This window comes from Salmo salar, chromosome 24 (genome assembly GCF_965601325.2).
Source record: "Salmo salar chromosome 24, fSalSal1, whole genome shotgun sequence".
Lineage (NCBI taxonomy): Eukaryota > Metazoa > Chordata > Actinopteri > Salmoniformes > Salmonidae > Salmo > Salmo salar.
The window spans coordinates 29,706,620-29,725,000 of NC_138314.1; the positions used below are offsets into that span (position 1 = coordinate 29,706,620).

General features: G+C 42.9%; 1 protein-coding gene across 2 annotated transcripts in view; it reads left to right on the forward strand.

Annotated features, from left to right (window-relative positions):
- The first annotated feature begins 5,584 nt into the window (after positions 1 to 5,584).
- LOC106585720 (3',5'-cyclic-AMP phosphodiesterase 4D) overlaps positions 5,585 to 18,381 on the forward strand; it is a 60,541-nt gene continuing 47,744 nt past the window's right edge. Inside the window, exon 1 of one of the 2 annotated variants that reach the window (XM_014172261.3) lies at positions 5,585 to 5,881. In XM_014172261.3, the coding sequence (XP_014027736.1) occupies positions 5,763 to 5,881 (119 nt within the window). In that variant the 5' untranslated portion in view covers positions 5,585 to 5,762. Of the gene's footprint in view, positions 5,882 to 13,667; positions 15,017 to 18,381 lie in introns of those variants that run through there. The other variant, XM_014172263.3, reaches the window with a different exon arrangement.

The following is an 18,381-nucleotide window of genomic DNA, read 5'->3' on the forward strand; positions in this document are numbered from 1 at the left end:
GTGTGTTCAGTGGGCAGCCTACACTCTGAGGTACAACAAGGTGTGTTCAGTGGGCAGCCTACACTCTCTGAGGTACAACAAGGTGTGTTCAGTGGGCAGCCTACACTCTGAGGTACAACAAGGTGTGTTCAGTGGGCAGCCTACACTCTGAGGTACAACAAGGTGTGTTCAGTGGGCAGCCTACACTCTGAGAAATCAGTGACATAAAGGGATCAATAAGGTACCAGCGGGAGAAGAGAAAAGCAGCAGTGGCAGTGGTAGCCTACCGGTCATCAAATCCCAGTGCCACAGAAAATAAAGCTTTTTAAAGTGATGTAACATGGAGAAAAGGTCAGTTCTCTACACACAACATCCCTGTTGGGATCTTCAGGCCTGTGTGAACACCTGGGCTCAAATCAGTCCAATAGTGTCCCCCATGCAAAGTCATGCATTCAGGCATGATCAATGACACACACACACACACACACACACACACACACACACACACACACACACACACACACACACACACACAGCACACACACACACACACACACACACACACACACACACACACACACACACACACACACACACACACACACACACAAGGAGCCTTATCCCCTGGTGTGTGACGCTTGTCCCGTTATCTGAAGTGTGGGGAAACTAGTTGACTTGTGAGCATCTCTGCTTTGTGAGCCAGCTCCTCACTGAGACCTCCAACTTAATGGCAGGTAGAATAGTCATGAACAGTCCACAGCTGTTGTGACCCTTCAAGTGATGGTGCTTTTCACACATTGTTCTCTTCATGAGACTTGTTTAACTTAAGGTACATCTTCAGAAAATAGTGATTTTGTCGATTTATATCAGATTATATCAATAGATTTATATCAATCATCATGTCTTGTAGATATAGACTTATTGAATGTTATGAATTGTTCCATGTGGCCTACATGGATAGGTATATTCCATTCTCATTCATTCTGATCTTGTACATTCTTTATATGGCCTATCATCTTCTGTAGCTTTCTCCACATTAATGCTCGTTGACAAGTCCGGTGGCGGTACCCATTCATTTTTCCATTAAATTTGTGATTATTAAACCTACGGCGGTCTCCTAGCAACTGAGGCCTGATTGGATATCAGGACCTATATGCCCTTCTGAATTCTGTCGTTCTGCAACCATGGAAACCAGTTTACAAACATGAATCTGGGAGGAGAACTTAAAGATAAAGAGGACCTGAAAGAACCTGGTCACCGCTCACCGGATTTGTAGTCCAGTACTTTAGTCTCTCTCTCTCTCTCTCTCTCTCTCTCTCTCTCTCTCTCTCTCTCTCTCTCTCTCTCTCTCTCTCTCTCTCTTTCTCTCTCTCTCCTGGTCTTTATTTGAGCCTGCTTTGTCAGTATAAAGCCCTGTTGGTTGGGTTCCTGGTGGAGCCTAGCGAGGGGCGTAGGGACACAGGAAGTGTGAATGAGTCATTGAGGAGGCCCCTGTGACATAAAGTACCATTCACCCCCTAATGGGGGGAACTTGCACCCTCCCTCTTCTTATCTCGCCCTCTTGGTCTCCCTCTTCCATTTTAACTCACTCGCTCCCCTTCTTTCCTTCACTCTCTCTCTGTTGCTCCTTCGCAGGTGACAGTGGGTTGTTTCTAAGCTCCTAACGAGGTCTGTGACCCTACACTGGCGAGTAGATCTGTAGCGCTCTGTGCCTCATAAGCCAATCACAATGACAGCATGTCCAATTAGCTGTCCACTGTCTCTCTCTCTAATATTAGCAGACACTTTTATCCAAAGAGACTTACAGTAAGGCACGCATACATTTCCGCATTGGGTGGGCCAAGCAGGAGTCAAACCCACAATATTGGTGTTGCAAGTGCCATGCTCTACCAACTGTGCCACACAGGACCATTTCTCTGATAGCAGGTTAATTGGCCGTGTGCCTCAGGGAGACCTTGTGACAACAGCCTAACACCATTCCTGGGTGCTCATCTCACAATGCTGCAGCCAGGTGTGTGTGCTGTGTCCATGTCTGGGTGTGTCTTGATGTGTTTACACATGTGCAGTGTTGCATCTGTCATTGTATCTGTGCCTTTAAAGTCATGGATAGCCACCAAGGAGCATTTGTCACCTGCTAGCTCTGTGAAGCCATGACAGACGAACGCAGGTGTGTGTCTGAGTACGTGTGGTGTTCAGCCATGACTGTCCTTCTTCTTAGAAGAGACTGCCCACTGTTGGCCATTGATAGCATGCTCATTACAAACCTAAATTAGCCTGGCAACAATTCACCTTCATATGGTAAAATATTGGTTGAAGCATCAATGCCATTGCTTGCAGCCATAACAAACGTCAAGTTCTCCTAGCTATTGATTGAGATTATGGGAAGGATTTGTAGTGGAAAGGTAGTCTAACTGAAAAAGGATGTTTTGTCAACTTGTCAAACATTTGAGCAATTAGCTAAAATGATAGGCGGTTTTATGTTTCTTGTCGTGATGCTGGTGGTGTTTTTGATAAGACTATTGCAATAACAATATAATGGTGAATTACAGTAAGTGCAATCCAATTGAATTTAGCTTCATGCCCTCTCAACCAGTACATCAGGCTGAAATTCCAAGTCCCTGTATGGGGCACTGCTGCCCCCTAGCTTTGAAAGATGGGTATCACAGCTCTTATGGGTAGGCTATCACAGCACTGAGTGAGTGGGTGAGTGAGCGAGCGAGTTCGATTAAGTGCACTGGGGTATGGCCCATGACGTGAACACGCAAAAGCGGTGAGGGAGGAGCGCCCTTCTCAAATGGAACAGTAATCAGCGCCCCTCTGCAGTGTTGGGGAGTAGAGAATTTAATTGTAATTTAACCACATTTTGCAGTAGCTTGGTGGTAGTTGAACTAAATTCCCAATCTGGCCCTCGTACCATCACGGTCACCTAATCATCCCCAGCTTACAATTGGCTCATTCATCCCCCCCTCCTCTCCCCTGTAACTATTCCCCAGGTCATTGCTGTAAATGAGAACGTGTTCTAAGTCAACTTATTTGGGTTAAATAAAATAAATAAAAAAATCTTGGTAGTGTTTTCAGTAGTTACAGTTGAAGTCAGAAGTTTAAATACACCTTAGCCAAATACATTTAAACTGAGTTTTTCACAATTCCTGACATTTAATCAGAGTAAAAATACCCTGTCTTAGGTCAGTTAGGGTCACCACTTTATTTTAAGAATGTGAAATGTCAGAATAATAGTAGAGAGAATTATTTATTTCGGCTTTTATTTATTTCATCACATTCCCAGTGGGTCAGAAGTTTACATACACTCAATTAGTATTTGGTAGCATTGCCTTTAAATTGTTTAACTTGGGTCAAACGTTTCAGGTAGCCTTCCACAAGCTTCCCACAATAAGTTTGGTGAATTTTGGCCCATTCCTCCTGACAGAGCTGGTGTAGTTGAGTCAGGTTTGTAGGCCTCCTTGCTCGTACACGCTTTTCCAGTTCTGCCCACAAATTTTCAATGGGATTAAGGTCAGGGCTTGTGATGGCCATTCCAATACCTTGCCTTTGTTGTCCTTAAGCCATTTTGCCACAACTTTGGAAGTATGCTTGGGGTCATTGTCCATTTGGAAGACCCATTTGCGACCAAGCTTTAACTTCCTGACGGATGTCTTGAGATGCTGCTTTAATATATCCACATAATTGTCCTTCCTCATGATGCCATCTATTTTGTGAAGTGCACCAGTCCCTCCTGCAGCAAAGCACCGCGACAACATGATGCTGCCACCACCGTGCTTCACGGTTGGGATGGTGTTCTTCAGCTTGCAAGCCTCCCCCTTTTTCCACCAAACATAACGATGGTCATATGGCCAAACAGTTCCATTTTTGTTTTATCAGACCAGAAGACATTTCTCCAGAAAGTACGAACTTTGTCCCCATGTGCAGTTGCAAACCGTAGTCTGGATTTTTTATGGTGGTTTTGGAGCAGTGTCTTCTTCCTTGCTGAGCGGCCTTTCAGGTCATGTAGATATAGGACTCGTTTTACTGTGGATATAGATACTTTTCTACCTATTTCCTCCAGCATCTTCACAAGGTCCTTTGCTGTTGTTCTGGAATTGATTTGCACTTTTTGCACCAAAGTACGCCCATCTCTAGGAGACAGAACGCGTCTTCTTCCTGAGCGGTATGACGGCTGCGTGGTCCCATGGTGTTTATACTTGCGTACTATTGTTTGTACAGATGAACGTGGTACCTTCAGGCATTTGGAAATTGCTCCAAAGGATGAACCAGACTTGTGGAGGTCTACAATTTTTCTTCTGAGGTCTTGGCTGATTTCTTTTGATTTTCCCATGATGTCAAGCAAAGAGGCACTGCGTTTGAAGGAAGGCCTTGAAATACATCCACAGGTACACCTCCAATTGGCTCAAATGATGTCAATTAGCCTATCAGAAGCTTCTAAAGCCTTGACACCATTTTCTGGAATTTTCCTAAATTTTTAAAGTCACAGCCAACTTAGTGTATGTAAACTGCTGACCCACTGGAATTGTGATACAGTGAATTATAAGTGAAATAATCTGCCTGTAAACAATTGTTGGAAAAATTACTTGTGTCATGCACAAAGTAGATGTTCTAACCGACTTGGCAAAACTATAGTTTGTTAACAAGAAATTTGTGGAGTGGTTGAAAAACAAGTTTTAATAACACCTACCTAAGTGTGTGTAAACTTCCGACTTCAACTGTAATTACTTGTTTGCCATGTAGCGATGTAGCTAACTACTGGAACGACACACTACTTTTCTTTTCAAAAAGAAAAGAAAATATGAGTGGAGTAGGCAAGAATTCCCTTTAATTTTAGTCATCAAACCTGCCTCTTTCTCACTGGATACATTGTTTTTGTGTTTAATAGGCTAAATTACACGTTATGTTAACATCTGACTCCAGAGTGATCTGTTCTTGCAATTTGTAGTCAATGACATTTCAGATTTAGATATGATAATTCTTCACGAAGTAGTTTAGATGTAGTGAACTACTTTTTCAAAATAACTTTAGAAAACTATATTTTAGTGTAGCTTAACTTCTTCCAGTGTGAAGTAATTGGTAGCTTGGTGAACTATATGTTCAGAGTAGCTTCCCCATCATTGCTACTCAGTCATGTTGTCAGCAAGGTCACAAAACGAATGCAATCAATGCTAACCCGGTTCACCCGGGGCAGGCCCAGGGCATTTATCGAATCCCCTCAGTGAGTGAGTGAGTGAGTGAGTGAGTGAGTGAGTGAGTGAGTGAGTGAGTGAGTGAGTGAGTGAGTGAGTGAGTGAGTGAGTGAGTGAGTGAGTATTATCTTCTTAGCTGTTTCAGATGGACTTAGAGACAGACACTAATAGTGTCTCTCTTAGAGACTTAGACTTAGAGACAGACCGTAATAGCACTGCTGTCTAAAGTAACTGACATATAAAGTATCAGCCAGTAGCTGTGTACCCGCCCCTCTGCACAATCATTCAGTCTCTCTCTCTCTCTCTCTCTCTCTCTCTCTCTCTCTCTCTCTCTCTCTCTCTCTCTCTCTCTCTCTCTCTCACCTTATCTCATGCTTCTCCCTCCACCTCTCCTTCCTCTCTCTCATCTCGTAGAGGGTAGATGTCCAGTGGAGCTCTGTAGGAGTGTCCTGCCTGGCGCTTGTGCGCGTGTGTGTGTGAGTGAGTGTGTGTGTGTGACTCTACCGTGTGTGTGTCTGCTGTAAGGGACTGTTCCCTTGCACGTATGTGTGTGAGTGTTTGTCTCAGCTTTGAGTGTGGAGGTGCAGTAAGATGAGTCTGCCAGCGAACTCCGAGTCTCTTGAGAGGATAGCACGCTACCGCCATGCCTGCTCCAGTGGCTCTCCATACTCCACCAACAAGCCCATCGACATCAAAGCCAGGAGGAGAGGGTAACTGTGGGCACTGGGGATAGGGGAGGGAGGGTAGGCTATTGTGACTCTGCATTTATTATTAATCGACCAATATGTCATGTTTCTGTTTAGTTATTATTCCAAGGCTAGATGTCCAGTGGCGCTCTCTAGAAGGGGTGCAGTTTTGTCCCAGAGAAAACTGTCTTGAGATGGACTAGAATGGGATTGTTGCTGTGATTCTTGGACTGTCATAGTTATTTTTCAACTGCTCCCTCTCACAAAGCTTTCTGTTTCGTCAGTAAACAGGCAGATATTCCTTGTGTGTCAGAGATCGTCAGTGGAAGAGGAGCAGACAGGGGAAGTTGAACATGTCATAGAGCTCTATTAGCCAACTGGATTGATCAATAATAGTTCTTTAAAGCCCTTCCTCATTTTGTGTGTGTGAATGCTCTTGTGTGTGTGTGTGTGTGTGTGTGTGTGTGTGTGTGTGTGTGTGTGTGTGTGTGTGTGTGTGTGTGTGTGTGTGTGTGTGTGTGTGTGTGTGTGTGTGTTTATGTGGATGTGTGTGTGTGTGTGTGTGTGTGTGTGTGTGTTTATGTGTGTGTGTTTATGTGGATGTGTGTGTGTGCCCGTGTGTATGTTTGCTCACTTATCTAAGCCCTACCTGGCCTACTGGTGATAAATAGCTCCACCGGGGCAACCCTAACGAACAGATCAGCGTTCACATTGAAGTGCGCCACAGTGTTATGTAAAATGTCGTTGCTCCGTTTCTCAGCCGCTGGGCTATTTTGATCACTATTTTGTTGCTGAGAATTTTTCTGCACCGCAGGAAATGTTAATGCAAATGAGCTTTGTGATTTACATACATTCACTGAAAACCCACACTAACGCAGTTATATGCACATTTCTTGTACAGTGGCTTCAGAAAGTATTCACACCACTTGACTTTGCCAAAATGTTGTTGTGTTACAAAGTGGGATTTAAATGGATTGAATTTTTTTTTAATTGTCAACAATCTACACAAAATACTCCAATGTCAAAGTAAAAATAAAACATATATGTATATACAGTACCAGTCAAAAGTTTGGACACACCTACTCATTCAAGGGTTATTCTTTATTTTTACTATTTTCTACAATGTAGAATAATAGTGAAGACATCAAAACTATGAAATAACACATATGGAATCATGTAGTAACCAAAGAAGTGTTAAACAAATCTAAATATATTTTAGATTCTTCAAAGTAGCCACCCTTTGCCTTGTTGACAGCTTTGCACACTCTTGGCATTCTCTCAACCAGCTTCATCCAGTCACCTGGAATGCATTTCAATTAACAAGTGTGCCTTCTTAAAAGTTAATTTGTGGAATTTCTTTCCTTAATGCGTTTGAGCAAATCAGTTGTGTTGTGACAAAGTAGGGGTGGTATACAGAAGATAGCCCTATTTGGTAAAATACCATATTATGGCAAGAACATCTCAAATAAGCAAGGAGAAACGACAGTCCATCATTACTTTAAGACATGAAGGTCAGTCAATCCGCAAAATGTCAAGAACTTTGAAAGTTTCTTCAAGTGCAGTCGCCAAAACCATCAAGCACTATGATGAAACCAGCTCTCATGAGGACCACCACAGGAAAGGAAGACCCAGAGTTACCTCTGCTGCAGAGGATAAGTTCATTTGAGTTACCAGCCTCAGAAATTGCAGCCCAAATAAATGCTTCACAGAGTTCAAGTAACAGGGGCAGCAGATAGCCTAGTGGTTAGAGCATTGGGCCAGTAACCGAAAGGTTGCTAAATCGAATCCCAGCTGACAAGGTAAAAATCTGTTGTTCTGCCGCTGAACAAGGCAGTTAATCCACTGTTCCTAGGCCGTCATTGTAAATAAGAATTTGTTCTTTACTGACTTGCCTAGTTAAATAAAGGTTCAAATAAGTAACAGACACATCTCAACATCAACTGTTCAGAGGAGACTGTGTGAATCAGGCCTTCATGGTCGAATTGCTGAAAATAAACCACTTCTAAAGGACACCAATAAGAAGAAGAGACTTGCTTGGGCCAAGAAACATGGTCATTAGACTGGTGGAAATCTGTCCTTTGGTATGATGATTCCAAATTTGAGATTTTTGGTTTTAACTTTGTGAGACGCAGAGTAGGTGAATGGATGATTTCTGCATGTGTGGTTCCAACCATGAAGCGTGGAGGAGGAAGTGTGATGGTGTGGGGGTGCTTTGCTGGTGACACTGTCTGTGATTTATTTAGAATTCAGGCACACTTAACCAGCATGGCTACCACAGCATTCTGAAATGATACGCCATCCCATCTGGTTTGCGCTTAGTGGGACTATCATTTGTTTTTCAACAGGACAATGACCCAAAACACACCTCCAGGCTGTGTAAGGGCTATTTCACCAAGAAGGAGAGTGATGGTGCTGCATCAGATGACCTGGCCTCCACAATCACCCAACTTCAATCCAATTGAGATGGTTTGGGATGAGTTGGACCACAGAGTGAAGAAAAAGTAGCCAACAAGTGCTCAACCTATGTTGGAAAAGCATTCCTCATGAAGCAGATTGAGAGAATGCCAAAAGAGTGCAAAGCTGTCATCAAGGCAAAGGGTGGCTACTTTGAAGAATCTAAAATCTAAAATATATTTTCATTTATTTAACACTTTTTTGGTTACTACATGATTCCATATATGTTTCATAGTTGTGATGTCTTCACTATTATTCTACAATGTAGAAAATAGTACAAATAAATAAAACACTTTAATTAGAAGGTGTGTCCAAACTTTTGACTGGTACTATACAGTGAGCGAAAAAAGTATTTGATCCCCTGCTGATTTTGTACGTTTGCCCACTGACAAAGAAATGATCAGTCTATAATTTTAATGGTAGGTTTATTTGAACAGTGAGAGACAGAATAACAGCAAAAAAATCCAGAAAAATGCATGCAAAAAATGTTATAAATTGATTTGCATTTTAATGAGGGAAATAAGTATTTGACCCCCTCTCAATCAGAAAGATTTCTGGCTCCCAAGTGTCTTTTATACAGGTAACGAGCTGAGATTAGGAGCACACTCTTAAAGGGAGTGCTCCTAATCTCAGTTTGTTACCTGTATAATTGACACCTGTCCACAGAAGCAATCAATTTATCAGATTCCAAACTCTCCACCATGGCCAAGACCAAAGAGCTCTCCAAGGATGTCAGGGACAAGATTGTAGACCTTGACCAGGCTGGAATGGGCTACAAGACCATCGCCAAGCAGCTTGGTGAGAAGGTGACAACAGTTGGTGCGATTATTCGCAAATGGAAGAAACACAAAAGAACTGTCAATGTCCCTCGGCCTTGGGCTCCATGCAAGATCTCACTATATATATATATATATATATATATACACATGGAAAATAAATCATTTATATATCTTGATAAGATAAGTATTGAACCCCCTGAGTCAATACATGTTAGAATCACCTTTGGTGTCTTTCTGTGTAAGTCTCTAAGAGCTTTCCACACCAGGATTGTGCAAAATTTGCCCATTGTTCTTAAAAAAAGTGGTTGTTGATCATTGCCCGACAGACATTTTCAAGTCTTGCCATAGATTTTCAAGGCGATTTAAGTCAAAACTGTAACTTTGCCAACAACATTCAATGTCGTCTTGGTAAGCAACTCCAGTAAGAGATTTGGCATTGTGTTTTAGGTTATTGTCCTGCTGAAAGGTGCATTTTTCTCTCAGTGTCTGTTGGATAGCAGACTGAACTAAGTTTTCTTTAGGATTTTGCCTGTAGTTAGCTCTATTCCCTTCATTTTTATCCTTAAAAACTCTCTAGACCTTGCCGATGACAAGTATACACATAACAGCCATCACCATGCTTGAAAATACGAAGGGTGGTGCTTACTGACTGACGCGTTATGTTGGATTTGTCCTACGTATTCAGGACAAAAAGTTAATTTCTTTGCCACATTTTTTGCATTATTACTTTAGTGCCTTATTGCAAACAGGATGCATGTTTTGGAATATTTGTATTCTGTAAATGATTTCTTTATTTCACTCTGTCGTTTATGTTAGTATTGTGGAGTAACTCCAATGTTGTTGATCCATCCTCAGTTATCTCCCATCACAGCCACTAAACTGCAACTGTTTTAAAGTCACCGTTGGGTTCATGGTGAAATCCCTGAGTGGTTTCCTTCCTCACCGGCAACTGAGTTAAAGGGCACCTGTATCTTTGTAGGGACTGGGTGTATTGGTACACCATCCAAAGTGTAATTAATAACTGCACCATGCTCAGAGGGATATTCAATATCTGCTTTCTTTTTTCTTTTTATCTTTTCTTTTTTTCCCCTTTGAGAACCTTTGGAAAACCTCTCTGGTCTTTTTGGTTGATTCTGTGCTTGAAATTTACTGCTCGACTGAGGGACTGTACAGATAATTGTATATGTGGGGTACAGAGATGTGGTAGTAATTGAAAAAGCATGTTGAACACTATTATTGCACACAGAGTGAGTCCATGCAATAAATTATGTGGCTTATTAAGCACAATTATATTCCTGAACTTATGTAGGCTTGCCATAAGAAAAGGGTTGAATACTTACTGACTCAAGACATTTCAGCTTTTCATTTTTAATTCATTTGTAAACATTTCTCAAAACATAATTCCACTTTGACATTATGAGGTATTTTAAATGCAGGCTGTAACACAACAAAATTTTGAAAACGTCAACGGGTGTGAAAACTTTTTGAAGGCACTGTAGCCTACTTTTGGCCAGTTAATAGCCTAACCACTGATCAAGCAACATTATGGACAAAACTTTCAAATCCTGTTGCCGTAGGATTATTTTGTTGTGACAATATACTGTAGGTCAAATTAAGATCCTGCATCTGTGGCTTTGGTTTTTATAAGGGATTAGTTCTGGTGTTTGGTCTGTATAGATCCAATGTTGCACAGGTGTTGGTCAATATCTGCAGTAGACTTTGAAGTGTGTGTGTGTGTGTGTGTGTGTGTGTGTGTGTGTGTGTGTGTGTGTGTGTGGATGCAGCAACATGTTTACTGTTAGATAGAGAGATTGGTGCTATTAGAAGAGTGAAAGGTGACAAATAAGGGAATGGGAGAGCTCCATCAAATCCTGCACTTTACTCCATGTTCTGGGAGACGCCTCCATTCAGTTGATTATTCAGCTTATTGGTTGCTCTAACGCTCATAGCCAAGGCACTTTCCTCCCATTAGTGCTAATTCTGCAGGGTCTGTCTGTCTCTCCAAGTAATCATAGTAATCAGATGTGTGCTTTATGATTATCAAAGCAGGTTATTTCTGTATTTGTGTGTGTGTGTGTGTGTGTGTCTGCGCGTACGTAAGCATGTGTGTGTGCGTGTGTGAATGACGTGCGTGCATGTGTGCGTGTGTGTAATGTGGCGTGTGAGTCTTGGCGCCATAACCAAGTCATGAGGTAAAGGTCAGAGTGTTATTCTAGACATATAGATATGGGTGGAGCTTGACCTGTGGATTGAGTGGGCTGACCGTCTCTCCTCTGTAGCCTCACTTCAACCTATTTATAACACGTTCAAATCAAATCAAATGGTATTAGTCACATGCGCCGAATACAACAGGTGTAGACCTTACCGTGAAATGCTTACTTACAAACCCCTAACCAACAATGCTGTTTAAAAAATATGAATAGGAACAAGAAATAAAAGGAACAAGTAAATAAAGAGCAGCAGTAAAATAACAATAGCCAGACTATTTACAGAGGGTACCGGTACAGAGTCAATGTGCGGGGGCACCAGTTGGTCGAGGTAATTGAGGTAATATGCACATGTAGGTAGAGTTATTAAAGTGACTATGCATAGATGATAACAGAGAGTAGCAGCGGCGTAAAAGAGGGGGGGGGGGGGGGGGTGTAAATAGTCTGGGTAGCCATAGCACTGATAGTAGAGTGAATAAGGTCATATGCATCATGAACTCATTTAACAAAATCAATTCAACCAAGTAACTTTGGAATATTCTGATTCTTAGCTTGGTCTATTCTTGCCTTATTGCTAGGCCTACTTCAGGTTAACTTTCATGACCACTAGGGGGACACAATGCACTGCCCTAGCATATACAGTATGCCTATTTCAGCACTAGATGGCAATAATGATTCAAATGACCTATGTGCTGAACTTGTATTATACCTTTACATGTAACTGAATGTAACTGCTGTACTTCTTAGTTTGACGCGCTTTGTTATCCTATCTTGTGTTTAAGTTGTTAACCCTTTCTTGTTGGGTTGTATGCAACAATGACAGTATGTCACTGTGGACCTGTGAAATTACCACAGTTTAAAATAAAAATGATATTGCCTTTAGCCTGTAACTATGGCCCTGGGTAAGAAAAAACTCAGGGTGTGACTTATGCTTAAACATGAACCAGTGGGTTGTGCCTATTCAGCTCCACTTCATTCACTGCCAACGAGTCACGTGATCTGTATACCATGGACAGCCTCAGGATGCACCAGCATGAAATCAGTCACATTACTGTACCTCTGCTGTTAAAGAAGCTCATTGGTTTGCCAACAAATTGATTTGATGTATGTAGAATAGCTGTTTCTCTTCATGTCTGACCTAAAACAAATGCTGTATGTTAGACTTTATGTGGAGTCAGAAGGTCAGAGGGTAATTAGGCTCAGGGTCCACAAAAGTGACCGGAAGAAGGAATAAGGCAAGTTCATTATCAATATACTTTGTTAAGATTTCCCCCAATCAAATGACATCCTGTTTCATCCTGTTGTTGGGTGAATAGGCCTATTCGTTAGCTGATGTGTGTGGGTACACTACATACGCTACATACATTATTACCTCATTACCTGAGGTCAGCATTGATTATGTCGATTTACAGCTCATTGTGTGTGTGTGTTCGAGAGTGTGTTTGGGAGTGTGAGACAGTGTGAGAGAGTGTGACGTGCGGCCCATGGTGGCCCCAGTCCTGTCTCTTTTCTCTCACACAACATAAAAGAAAAGAAGCAGCACATGAAGCAAATTACCAACGTATTATCCCTCATAGAAAGCCTTGAGTGGGCCAGTTTCTCTCTCTCTCTCCCTCTCTCTTTCTTTCCCTCTCCCTCTTCTCTGGCAGAACAAAAGACAACATCCTCTAGTTGACGTCACTCTGTTGTCACGGCACACAATTATGCCAAGGTATATGAGATGCAGGTGTGTGTGTGTGTGTGTGTGTGTGTTTGTACGTGTGTGTTGCTGTCATAGCCGGGCATTATTACTACCGGGTCTTATTACGAGCTGTTGTTGTGTCTAAGACGTGCGTCATAAGAGAATCACTTACCTGTCCCAGTCAGACCCTAATGAGGAGCTCTCTCTCTCTCTCTCTCTCTCTCTGTCTGTCTGTCTGTCTGTCTGTCTGTCTGTCTGTCTGTCTGTCTGTCTGTCTGTCTGTCTGTCTGTCTGTCTGTCTGTCTGTCTGTCTGTCTGTCTGTCTGTCTGTCTGTCTGTCTGTCTGTCTGTCTGTCTGTCTGTCTGTCTGTGACCAGGTTATGAGGTAATTGGGCTTGTGTAGTAGCCCTGCCAGACACTTTGGCCAAGTTCTGCCATGTGGTGGAAGCCTCCATGTTTGTTTACAAAACTTCCTCAAGATCCGGAGCATACCCTGATTCCACATTCACCATGTTCTTTCTCTGTTTGATAAGAAAAATGTTGATTGTAGACGTTTGCTACAGTTGAAACAGTACTTACTATTACCTCACACCAAATAGAAGATGATCAAGTTAGACTTATAAGTAACAATAGATGGTCAAGTTACACTTGATATTCATTTGGAGGGATTAGACTTCCTAGAATGTATGTAGTTACCTTGAATTTACGTTGTTGGTATGATTTCACGTAACACAATATTTTCACGTTGGAGAATGGTCTGGGGCTAGTCCTCTCCTGGTTGGTCATTGTCCCTCCCTCCCTCTCTCCCTCGCTCCGCTATTATGCAAGCAGTTTTCAGTCATTGAAGTTGCTTAATATGTAAGAACATTTTACTTAATTTACATTGCTCTTATTATGACTTTTATTCAGCTACTTTCTGTCCTTACTATACCTGTATTAGTCACTGTGGATAACTTCAATTGTAATTCATTGGAAGTCACAGTGTATTTGTGCCACATGCCACTATGCTACTTCTCTAGCACATTGTGGATAATACAACATGGGTGTTGGTGTTTGGTTACCTTGGCAGCAGTGTGATTGATGTTTGAGACAGCGGCTGTACTATGGGATAGAGCCCCGCCCCTGAAGGAGTTACTGCAACCTCAACAACCCCACCCCTGCCAACGCAAACCCCCCCTCAAGCTGCAGGAAGGAGAGAGAGAGAGAGAGATAGAGCTTACACATGTGGCCAGGGAAGGAGGGAAGAGTCAGAAGACAGAGAGAAAAAAGTGGGAGAAGAAAGAGAGGAGGAAGGCTTATACTCGCTGGCCAGGAAAAGACTGTCGAGAGGGAGAGGAAGGAGAGGTAAGGAAAAAAGTGGAAGAGAATTGACACACGTTGGTAACAACAACAGAGCAAGAGAGAGAGAGAGCAAAGCAGGAGTCTGAGGAAGGGAAAGAGAAAGAAAGGGGGAGAGAGAGACCGATAAATAGAGGAGGCGGATCCGACTCACACTGTGGTCTGAGAGAGAGGATTCCTGTGTAGTGAATAGTTTTAGTTGGGACTCCAGTCCTGTGTTCTCTGACATATCTACCAGTCTCTGTTTCTGTCTGGACCATAAGCTCCCAGGCTGGGGCACAGAAGCCCTAAACACAACACGACCACAACAGGAACATTACAGGACCACTCTGTTGGACCGATCCACAGGATTACTGCAGTTCGAAGGAGAGGTTGCAACACGGTATTAAAAGAATCTCAGGACTGCTTTTTGAGATAACTGTAGAAGTGAAGAGTGACCGCTGTGGTTTGACCACAATCTGAACACAATAGGACTGTTTGACCAGGAGGGGAAAACGTGGGAACTGTGGGGACCGTGGTTTGAACAGGAACACTTTCCTTTCTAGGGAGTTGTGGGGTCTGTGGTTTGACCTGAACAGAACCGTGGGGGCTGTGGCCTGGACAGGACAGTAACGTGTGGGAGAGAAGGTGACATCATGAGTATTGTTATGAAGCCACGATCTCGCTCCATCAGCTCTCTACGGAACATGGAAGGAATCTGGTAAACAGACACATCTTCCAGCCACACACTGTCCAGTTTCTCTCTGTTTCTGTGTTCTCTTTCCCCTCTCTCAAACCTTTATCTCTCTCACCCTTTTCTCTCTCTCCTTTGTCCTGCTACTTTCCTCTCTCACTCGCCCCATTTCCAGTCCCCTAGTTTCTTACCATCGGTTTTTCCTCTTATTTTGAGATTAAGATAACTTTATTGGTCAATTGCACATAAGGTCCAACCACTTTTAATCCAACCCCTCCAAAAGACACACATACACCTCTCTCTCTCTCTCTCTCTCTCTCTCTCTCTCTCTCTCTCTCTCTCTCCTTCCATCATCCTGTGTAAGGCTCTGTCATTTATCTCCACATCGTCTTCCTCTCCCTGCCTCTGTCTCCTGCCTGTCATCTCAATCCTCTCTGTCCTCTCTCCTGCACCCTTATCATACTTCCCACTGTTCTCTGGTTCCTTTCCTTCTTCAGGCTGTCAAGCTCTGGCCTGTCCGTTCATATTTGTTGTTTTGACTGGGGAACATGAGAAGTTCTTGGTTAACTACAGTAACTGTATGTGAGAGATGTCTTTTTCTAGTCTTCCTCTCTGTTGTACTCTGTTAACTATACAGCACAGTGAAAGGAAGAGCAGGCATCCAGCATGGATGTTTGCCTCTGTGCTGTGGTGTCTCTGGTTACTACGTTTCTATCAGAACTCACTATGTCAACACCATACAACAGCCGTTACATACTCTCTCACAAGGTGGTATAGGCTGTATGTTAATCATCATGTACTCTGGAATGTGTTCTGTCACTGGCTGAAGTCTCCTTAGCAGCGCCCCCAGACTTCTCCTCTTCCATAGACTGCACCTCCCTCCTGTCTCCGCTTGTCTATGGCTTTTTTTTCTCCCTCATCCCTTCTGCACTCACATGTTCTCTGCAAGGGTAGATCCCTGTCGAAGACTAGTTTATTTTCACAGTGTTTCTCCGTGGTACTTCAGGCTGAGCAGTACAGTCCAGTCCTGAACAAACACACAGCATGCTGGTTCCCTCCTCGACCCTAGTCTTAGGGTCGCTCTGTTCTCACACAGCCTGCTAATTATCCACGTAAGCCTCTCAGACTGGGAGAAGGCCTGTGTGAACTAAGCCCCATCATCATTAAAGCCATTGCAGAGTTTTCCAGCTGAATGAGGCTGCCTTTCAAGAACAGGTATTATGACCAGATTAACATGGAGATTGATATCTCTAGTAGTCTGCCCTGAGGGTTCAACCTCATCTTTCTCTTCTTCTCAGATTTCAGCTGATGTGAGATCGTGTATGCCTATATCTGTAATATTTTGTAACAGTGTGCCGTTTCAGTCATTTAAGACAACAGAGCATTGGACTGATATGAATGGATGGTGACCACAGATACTCAATCAAATTCAATCAATCAAATTTATTTTTATATAGCCCTTCGTACATCAGCTGATATCTCAAAGTGCTGTACAGAAACCCAGCCTAAAACCCCAAACAGCAAGCAAAGCATGTGAAAGAAGCATGGTGGCTAGGAAAAACTCCCTAGGAAAAACTCCCTAGAAAGGCCAAAAACCTAGGAAGAAACCTAGAGAGGAACCAGGCTATGAGGGGTGGCCAGTCCTCTTCTGGCTGTGCAGGGTGGATATTATAACAGAACATGGTCAAGATGTTAAAATGTTAAAATGTTCATAAATGACCAGCATGGTAAAATAATAATAATCATAGTAGTTGTCGAGGGTGCAACAAGCACGTCCGGTGAACAGGTCAGGGTTCCATAGCCGCAGGCAGAACAGTTGAAACTGGAGCAGCAGCACGGCCAGGTGGACTGGGGACAGCAAGGAGTCATCATACCAGGTAGTCCTGAGGCATGGTCCTAGGGCTCAGGTCCTCCGAGAGAAAGACAGAAAGAGAGAAAGAGAGAATTAGAGAGAGCATATTTAAATTCACACAGGACACCGGATAAGACAAGAGAAATACTCCAGATGTAACAGACTGACCCTAGCCCCCCGACACATAAACTACTGCAGCATAAATACTGGAGGCTGAGACAGGAGGGATCAGAAGACACTGTGGCCCCATCCGATGATACCCCCGGACAGGGCCAAACAGGCAGGATATAACCCCACCCACTTTGCCAAAGCACAGCCCCCACACCACATACTATCGTTTAAATCATGTATTTTTTATATCTCCATCGGTCCAGGACTGGGCTGTTGTTTACTTCTCAGTTTGTCATAGCTCTTCTTCTCTTATGGACTTACAGTTGAAGTCGGAAGTTTACATAGACCTTAGCCAAATACATTTAAACTCAGTTTTTCACAATTCCTGACATTCAATCCTAGTAAAAATTCCCTGTCTTAGGTCAGTTAGGATCACCACTTTTTTTAAGAATGTGAAATGTCAGAATAATAGTAGAGAGAATGATTTATTTAAAATTGTATTTCTTTCATCACATTCCCAGTGGGTCAGAAGTTTACATACACTCAATTAGTATTTGGTAGCATTGCCTTTAAATTGTTTAACTCGGGTCAAATGTTTCGGGTAGCCTTCCGCAAGCTTCCCACAATAAGTTTGGTGAATTTTGGCCCATTCCTCCTGACAATGCTGGTGTAACTCAGTCAGGTTTGTAGGCCTCCTTGGTCGCACACGCTGCTTGGGGTCGTTGTCCATCTGGAAGACCCATTTGCGACCAAGCTTTAACTTCCTGACTGATGTCATGAGATGCTGCTTCAATAAATCCACATAATTGTCCTTCCTCATGATGCCATCTATTTTGTGAAGTGCACCAGTCCCTCCTGCAGCAAAGCACCCCCACAACATGATGCTGCCACCCCCGTGCTTCACGGTTGGGATGGTGTTCTTCGGCTTGAAGCCTCCCCCTTTTTCCTCCAAACATAACGATGGTCATTATGGCCAAACAGTTCTATTTTTGTTTCATCAGACCAGAGGACATTTCTCCAAAAAGTACGATCTTTGTCCCCATGTGCAGTTGCAAACTGTAGTCTGGCTATTTTATGGCGGTTTTGGAGCAGTGGCTTCTTCCTTGCTGAGTGGCCTTTCAGGTTATGTCAATATAGGACTCGTTTTACTGTGGATATAGATACTTTTGTACCTGTTTCCTCCAGCATCTTCACAAGGTCCTTTGCTGTTGTTCTGGGATTGATTTGCACTTTTCACACCAAAGTACGTTCATCTCTAGGAGACAGAACACGTCTCCTTCCTGAGCGGTATGACGGCTGTGTGGTCCCATGGTATTTATACTTGCGTACTATTGTTTGTACAGATGAACGTGGTACCTTCAGGCGTTTGGAAATTGAATTGCTCCCAAGGATGAACCAGACTTGTGGGGGTCTACAATTGTTTTTCTGA